Raw genomic sequence first — 8,255 nt, forward strand, 5'->3', positions numbered from 1 at the left:
AAAAAAAAAGTTTTTTCACTCTACCCTAGTGTGCACCCCTCATACGCGATGGCGCTTCAACCATTGTTGTCACCGTATGTCGTATGGTTTGCACATTTCATGGGCGGGTTACATGATTATACTGTTTCAAATCTGGCACTGATGTTGGTGACTGGGCATCCTTGACCAGGTGATCTAAATCCTGAATGCTGTATTTGCAGTGCTAGTATCCAGAGCTACTGAGCCTGAGAGTATCCCACCGATGTAGTATTTAGGCAGTGCTGGCATTTTTGCTGATGATCCTGTTAGCTGGTATCCATTCTTGTCTGTTCGTTAAGTGGAATCTTGGAAGAGGCGCTGCCTGGTCTATGACGACGTCTCTTCTTGACAAGTCTGCGTGCTCGTTTTGGTTCTGTTCATGGTGCGAATCGAAATTGTTGTAACTGGTAATTTTAATATGGATGAAGAAAAAAATTGTAAATACACAATACAGGCAAGAAAAATAGCTCAACAAAGCGTTCAAACCATTCCGAACCTTTTGCAATGCAAAATTACGGATCACAGCATCAAATACAGTAGCAAAGAATTTGAAACGTCTGATTTGATGCACAACAAGCATAGGCTGTTCCATCAATTTTGAGTTATAGTGGACCGAAAACAATTCTTTGCAAATTTCTGTGTGCTAAAACCACGTTTTCAACTCGCAACTGTTAAAGGTAGGCTACCGGTTTACGTAGCAAATTCTCAAAGCAACAAAAATATTTGGAAAAGTGTTTCGAAAGTTGCAACCAATGATTCCTTGAGTAGAGAGTATGAAGTGTTCCGATGATTCCTTGAGTAGAGAGTATGAAGTGTTCCAATGATTCCTTGAGTAGAGAGTACGAAGTGTTCCAATGATTCCTTGAGTAGAGAGTATGAAGTGGTGCGTTCTGGTTTGCAGCTCAACTTTGCTGTGTAGCTTTCTTTTAAAAGTTCCAACTTATCCGAAATGTCATTGTTGTACAACATGTTTAATTTAGGAGCAAAATGGTTGGAACGCATGGTTAATCTAAGCAAAAATTAAAAAGTAGACACAAATTTCATTTAATGCCGTATAGAGTTTAAATGATAGTTTTGACAGGCTCCAGGAGTTACCGTGGTCCATGGCCCAGGAGTTACCGTCTGAACGATACAACTTTAAGATCACGTACCCCCTAGAACTAGCCAATATGTCACTGGCAGACACAATGCAACACTGTTTCAACAATCAGTGATAGAAACATGGAAAACAAATAAACATTTAAGTAAACTAAGCATCATTATCACGCAACAAAAGAAAACAATCGAAAGTTTCAGTTATAAGCTACATCCAGACCCTGCTGAAAATAAAGCAGTCTTCAAATGACTATGATGATACACAGAACTGTTCCGCTTTAACTTTTGCTAACATAGACATATTTTGTATTGTTACGTAACCACACTTCACAATGCATCACGTGAGGGTCTTGAACCACTTGACCCAAAGCAGTTGGAAATCAGAGACACCTTCGTCAATAATTTGAAAATATAAAATCGCATCAGATGAGCAGTGCGCGTAATGAAATTGCCTCATACGTCATCATGGCTGAACCCGCCACTTGTTGCTTTAACTTTACAGCTGTGGTTTGCAACGCAAAAGTCGGGAAATTACAAACGATCAAAATGGGCCGTTCCATGACCATGGCCGTTCTAGTCCAAACCAATCAATTTCGTAATAAGCACGTACAGTGCAGAGACCTACCGGTGAGGTCTCACCACACATGCTTTAGAAAGTGCTGCTGGAATTTTACAAAACGCAAATTGATTGAGTCCATAGGAGCCAGAGGTGCAATTATTGTACCCCAAAAATTCAAATGATTGAAAAGTTTTGGGGTACAATAATTGCAATAATTACAATAATTACCCCAAAACTTTTCAATCATTTGAATTTTTGGGCAAGAACTTTCAGCTTGTTTCAAAACCTTCATCAAGATCATGCAAACGTCAAATGAATGCAACCACATCCCCTTATTGTTCAGTTAGTCGAAAAATTTCATTGTGTTTTAAATTTTTTATTAAGGTTGGACTTATTATTTGCGCAAATAATCAAAATTATAACAGACTATTGGGAGCAGTGTAGAACTTCTAATCGGGTGGTATTTGCTTTGTCGCAAAAAATGTTTGGGCGCATTTAATTATACTTGGGCAAGAAGTTTTTCGCATCTCCAAAAACTAACTTTCCACTACGCCAAAATTGAATCTTTGTTCTCCGACTGGGAAAGCTGACTTTGAGAGCTTGGCAGGTTCGCATACTTGTAGATGCTTTGAATCACTGACGCAGACCTGGTCACCGAGATTGACAAAGTGAAGTTTCCGATTGTTGAAGTCTTGTTGCCGGGGAATTGTTCTATCCATCAGATGCCGCTGAATATACTGAGCAATCTTGAAATACGTTGCTCAAGCGCACACCCGGAGAGTCGAACCAAAGCCGCTTGATCTTGAAGCTTCTTCGGTTACGAAGTCACGCGCTAACCAACTGAGCTATCTGGGCGGCATTTAAATAGATAGAAATGTTGTGGTGAAGAATGATGTGGAAATGGAAGTAAATCCCACTCAGAAAGAAAGAAACCATTTCTTTTTAAGTCATTGAACAAGTAACGGAAACTCCAAGCATGACGTCATCACCGAAATTTGTATGAAGTCTGTTAAGGTTGAGTACCTGAAGCCATTAAACAATAACCAAAGCGTTTAACTCTTCCAGAAGCATTGGGACACTTTGTCAGCAATTTGTTAGCTACAACATCCTGGAAAGTTGTGGAATGGCCAGGAATCCGCTTCAGAAAAACATTTCAAAAAGGTTATGGACAATTGGACATGCTCTTCAGTTGGTGGTTCCTAATTACAGCGTCACTAGGGGGTGTTCGAGATTTTTTAAAATGGAATTATGAAAATAATCGGCGACAAAGCAATTCAATCCTTGTGGTAGCTGAGATAATTCTTGCCTGGGCCTCAGCAACATCGACTTTGCATTGAAGATCCCATCCGCCACATGATGCTTCAAATCAAATACACTGCCACGCTATTGGGGTACAAAGAGAAGTGGAGACTGGTGACATTGAATGTGAAGTTTCCGACATAATGCCGAACATTTTCCACCCAGTCATTTGCTTCATACTGTTTGGGTCGAGATGTCAGATTCGAGTAACGCGTAAAATAATTTGGAAACCAGTGAAGCTGAGAAGCCGCGCAAAGCACAATGCAAACTCTTTCTTGGCTTCCATTAATTTAACACCGTTAGTCTGAACGAAAGAAATAGAAAATTGCTTTGTCAAACATTCTGGTCAATCCAGACCCAGTGGTTACAATTTACATCATCTGCTTCGAGGTCACTGCAGGAGAACATCCAGGTTTTATGCGTTATCAACATTGATACAACGTCAATTTCTAACAGAGGGATCCGCCCCCCTCAGGCTATCAGCTTCCCCCCTTCATTATCGGCGGAGTCGAGGCTGCTACAGATCGTCGTTCGGCTCAGCGTTCGCTCGGGCGTCACAGAGATTTTGTGGCAAAACACAAAATATCCAATTGCCGCCCCGACAACGATCGCTGTCACAATGAAGGCATTGTACGTCATAACGGCCAGCATAAGACCGTAGCTTAGTAGCAGCTTGACCACGTGTATGGCGGTCTGTAGGACGTGGTTCTTCACTCTGGAAGAAAAGATGGCGACAATTGCATGAATGAAATTAAAACAGAATTCATATCTTACAATTAAGACGGCACCATCTACAATTTGAAATAAACTTACATCAAAAAAAGTCACCATTTTAAATAGTTAGAATCTTCACAAATTGAACATTGTACGCAAATGAAACAATTTCAAAGATTCGGAAACCATTTCAAATTTTGAAACCATTTTGGTACATTCTGGTGAGTTGTGTTCAGGCTGAAATGCAGACCTTTGATGTGTTATTCAAATCCTGATAAATCCACATCCAGTAGATTAATATTTTTCTAATAAAACCTCTTTTGTCTGATTGACGAAACGTCGGAATAAAAGCAGATTGTCACTTTATACATCTTGTGGTAGTTCAGCTTAATTTGCACCAGTAGAACGTATCATATATATTATTAACAGAGGTGGGCACCCGCTACTTTTAAAGTAGCGCGCTACCGCTACTTGGGCCAAAGTAGCGCGCGCTACCGCTACCCGCTCCCAATTTATAAAAGTAGCGCGCTACCCGCTACTTGGGCCAAAGTAGCGCGCGCTACCGCTACTTCTTCCGCTACTTTTGTCTAAAATGACACTAGGAAACACTCAAGTCCCTAGTGACGCAAAAATGACCTTGAAAACGAATGTTATCATTCGTTTACGTTGTCATTTTAACGTCATTATAGAAAACACATTCTAAGGGAAATTGATTGTTACGCATCTTTCAAAAACACGAGCATTTCAAAATGAGAGTCACTAAGTCCTGACCGCTTTCGCTTAAGCACATCTTTTCCAACAGAGAAAAGTCTCTCCACCGCAGTACTGGAAGGAATGGGGGTGTTGTATTTAACGAACAGATGTTTTAACTCGGTATTCGATAAGCTCAAGGACTTGCTCTTGTTCGAAAAAAAGGCGTCCACAATTGTTGCTTTCTTCTGCACCGACGTTTCACGGCACGGGATGGTACAAACACTCCAAAAAATACATCCTCGGAGTCATGACTGACTGGTGTTGGTGTCACTCTTATCGGTATCAACCTGGCTTGATGTCTCCGGCAACAGTCGAATTACATCTGTCTTGACCTTTTCTCGCAGTGCGTCAGCATCATCCGTGGAAACGTAGTGCAGAAGTTGTTGCCACGACGTCTTCAAGGAGGGATGAAGACATGATGCCATAACGAATTTCATGTTGTTGAAGCACTTGTTGAATCGTTTCTTCACCCCTTCAAGGACTTTCACTTTCAACTCCTCACAGGTCACAAGATCAGTGATCTCGGTCAACTTTTTCCCGCAAGTATTGATGATTGGAAGCAAGACTCCGTAATATGCCTTGGACTCGCCCTGGAGAATGTCCAAAGCCTGGCAGATAGGCTTCATCATACGGAGATATTCACCGAAGAAGTTGACGTCAAGTAGAAAAGACAGAAACTTTGCAACCAAGCCGATTATATAGCTGCTTGACCACACCAGTATTGCAAAAAAAACAAGCATTTTTTTTCAATTTAAATTAAAAAGTAGCGGGTAGCGGGAGTGCGACTGAAAAAAAGTAGCGCTTCTCCCGCTACCGCTACTTTGGAATAAAAATAGCGCCGCTACTGCAGCCGCTACTCCAACTAAAAAGTAGCGCCGCTGCCGCTACTTTTACCAAAAAAGTAGCGCCGCTACAAAAGTAGCGCGCTACTGCCCACCTCTGATTATTAAATGCCTGGTGTGCAGGTGAACACTGAACAGAATCATTCAATTTTTGGTATATTTTAATATTGGTTGCCAAAGTGAAGAGTTCAAAACGCTAAAAGGTCTTACCTTTGCTTTCTGACGTAATCTAAACTGTCGGTGATGTAGATTGATGATGTTGGGGAGGGGTCGTCGCTCGACACATTCACCACAAGAGGGAGACTGTGGAAGGTCTTGTGAAGTACCGACCCAACAACCCGAAGCCCCTCAAAAGCCACAGCAACAGCAAACACGGCTAAACAATTCCAGTTGGTTAACGCACCAAGGATCACGTTTTCGATTTACCATGAATAATCAGATGCAAAAGCATACATAATATGTAGATAGTGAATTAGTGATATACTTTGTCAAAAGAACTTTGCTAAAAAAACAATACGAAGTTAAATGTGATTGTTCGATGATTGTGTTTCAAAAGCATTAAACATTGAAAAATAATAATGAAAATGGGGGAAAAGGTGGGATTGAAACCTTGCTGCCAACTACCCACTTGTTTTCACTTTAATTTCAGTTATTTCGAAGATCAATTATTTGGATCGGCTCAATCGTCACCTCACTGGTAAGTCATTCAAACAAAGAAGGCAAGAAATTGAAAACAAATCTTGCATTTATAAAGCATAGTTCTCATGTAGCTACGTTTGAAAACATATCAATAAAGATATCTTGGAAAGGTTATTATATTTTCAAACTTTTATTCTATTCAACTGACACACTTTGCACAATCTCAACAAATTTCTTACCGAGGGCTGTGAAGAAAAGTGCAGTTTTTGTAGTAACGCTCCATGATTCAAAAAGAAAGGAAAATGGATAATTCCACCATGCTAGGTATTCCTGAAATATAAGCGTTGATGAGTATGGTATTGTGGGGGTTGTTGTTTTTGTACAGCAAAGGCAAGTCGACCCTTGTGTTGACCGACCAAAGTCAACCCTGTCAGAAACAACTTAAGTTTGTTGTACCAAAGTAGCATGATCCCGAAAGCGGATTAAGGTGTTTCATGCCACAGTACCGTATGAAAACAAAACTAAATAATAAATTTATTTAAAGAAATCATCACTACGCAGCTTCATCTTCAGATGATTTATCAAATTTAAACCAAACTGTAGATCACCAACATTTCATGCATGAAAATCTCCAGTCACCACCAGATTTGGACAATAGGATAAATTTAAAGCAATATGTCGAGGGTTCTAATGAGACCTCATATTTAAATCTTGTTGCTTTACTTTCCAAATGCTGCAATTGCTTGACAGTTCTAGGGCAAAGGCTTTGTCTATGTTTTAACATTAAACTCACATATAGGGATGTTAAAAACGATTTTTATTCTTTGCTTTTTCCTTGTCTTTTTAACATTATTTGTGCTCACTTCTCTTAATTTTCAACCAACATTGGTTTACACAACAATTGTTAGAAAGAACTTTCAACATGTTTCCACAGAATTATAAAATATTTTTAATTTTAAGATATATATATATATTTTTGTGTTGGATTTTGTTGCCAATTTTGTTGATATATTTTGAGCTCAACAATGAACAAATTTTAAGTCTTATAAAAATTTATTTGATGTGGAAAACAGCATTCAGCTATAAACCAACACTTTCAGTATTCTGTTGCACTGTAACTTTTCTGTAAAAATACTTGCTTTACAGTTAGTTTCACATATCCTACAGTATGAGCACCGAATTTCAGTATCAAGCAAAGTTCCATGATGCAATAAAGACATCTTGCTTTCTAAGAAATCCTTGTATGCCTTCACTGGCATTGTTTCATTCAAAATAGTTGTCACAACAAAATGCATTACCTCCATGTTTGCAAAGCGTTTTATGCAAAACCGTAGTTTTTAGAAGTAGAAGCTAGGAGATAAACTTGTGTCATTCATCAAAGTGAAATATGTCAATTCATTCTGTGATGCTGTAAAAACAAAATTCATTACTTTGCCATCATGAGTTTGGTTTCTGCTTTTTGGTCTCTGGTATTTTCTCCACAAAAAGGAAGCTGTTGTAGGGTTTGTCAAATATGGTAGCCTAGTATGTTTACTCTGCCCAGGACATTACTACAAGCATCACAACTTTGGGCACTCACAAACACATGAAGACTATGCAGAGAAATGAACCATAGTAGCTTCCTTGACAAACCAAACAAACAACTAGTCAAACACTAATGAGCCTAATACACTGCAAATGAAATCGGTTAACCGCATTACCTATTTTCCAAATGTTTATATACAATTGATTGATGCGTTTAACTAATTTGCTCAAGAAAAAAAGTTTATCATGAATTGGTGTTACTGATGGTAAAGTGTATAATATATGCAATAGTGCATTGTCACTTGTCAGCAATCGCCACTAAAGCATGTATAGTGATTCCCCTAACCACAATTTTTTTTTTCCGAAACACGAACTATTTTTCATCAATCACTCTTTAATTCTGAATATATATTTTTTGGTGGTAATCCACTTCTAGCTACTGTACTTGCGTCTACCTAACAAAACAATTTACTTCAGGCGAAAACTCCATCAACTTTGCAAATACGGATGTGGAGCCAACTGATTCTTTCAACTAATTCATCTATTTTAAACTGTTAGGTTTGGTAGCCGTGCTTAAATTTACTTTTATCGACGTATCCTTTAAATTTAAATCGCATGCACGTTTTAAACTTTTTTGGTTTTGCTGCCGTTTCCTTTCGTTGGTTTTGTTCCCGTAAAATATTCGTAACTTTATCATTGCTGTTGTTTTCCCACAAAGAAAATAAATTGAATTATTAATGATCAGGTGTATGCTGAATCCGATGCATGTCACATATACGGTACGGGGTGCTCTTGCACAAGACGCCCTGTTG

The 8,255-nt window shown here is 39.0% G+C and overlaps 1 protein-coding gene across 1 annotated transcript; it reads right to left on the reverse strand.

The window, feature by feature from the left end:
• Positions 1 to 419: 419 nt before the first annotated feature.
• Positions 420 to 7,583, reverse strand: LOC145769604 (protein SLC31A2-like). The gene is made up of 4 exons (XM_082581268.1): positions 7,218 to 7,583; positions 6,159 to 6,249; positions 5,491 to 5,656; positions 420 to 3,686 (listed from the first exon to the last, which is right to left on the reverse strand). Exons 1-4 carry the CDS (start codon positions 7,221 to 7,223, stop codon positions 3,443 to 3,445), a joined length of 507 nt encoding a protein of 168 aa, XP_082437394.1. The 5' UTR covers positions 7,224 to 7,583; the 3' UTR covers positions 420 to 3,442.
• Between the last annotated feature and the right edge of the window lie 672 nt (positions 7,584 to 8,255).

This window comes from Aplidium turbinatum, chromosome 4, assembly GCF_918807975.1.
Source record: "Aplidium turbinatum chromosome 4, kaAplTurb1.1, whole genome shotgun sequence".
NCBI lineage: Eukaryota > Metazoa > Chordata > Ascidiacea > Aplousobranchia > Polyclinidae > Aplidium > Aplidium turbinatum.

Coding starts and splice junctions, on each gene's coding strand:
- LOC145769604 (XM_082581268.1), bottom strand. Junction 5,657..6,158: donor ACTTTTCTTCACAGCCCTCG/GTAAGAAATTTG, acceptor GGAATTGTTTAG/CCGTGTTTGCTGTTGCTGTG. Junction 3,687..5,490: donor GATTACGTCAGAAAGCAAAG/GTAAGACCTTTT, acceptor CTTTTCTTCCAG/AGTGAAGAACCACGTCCTAC.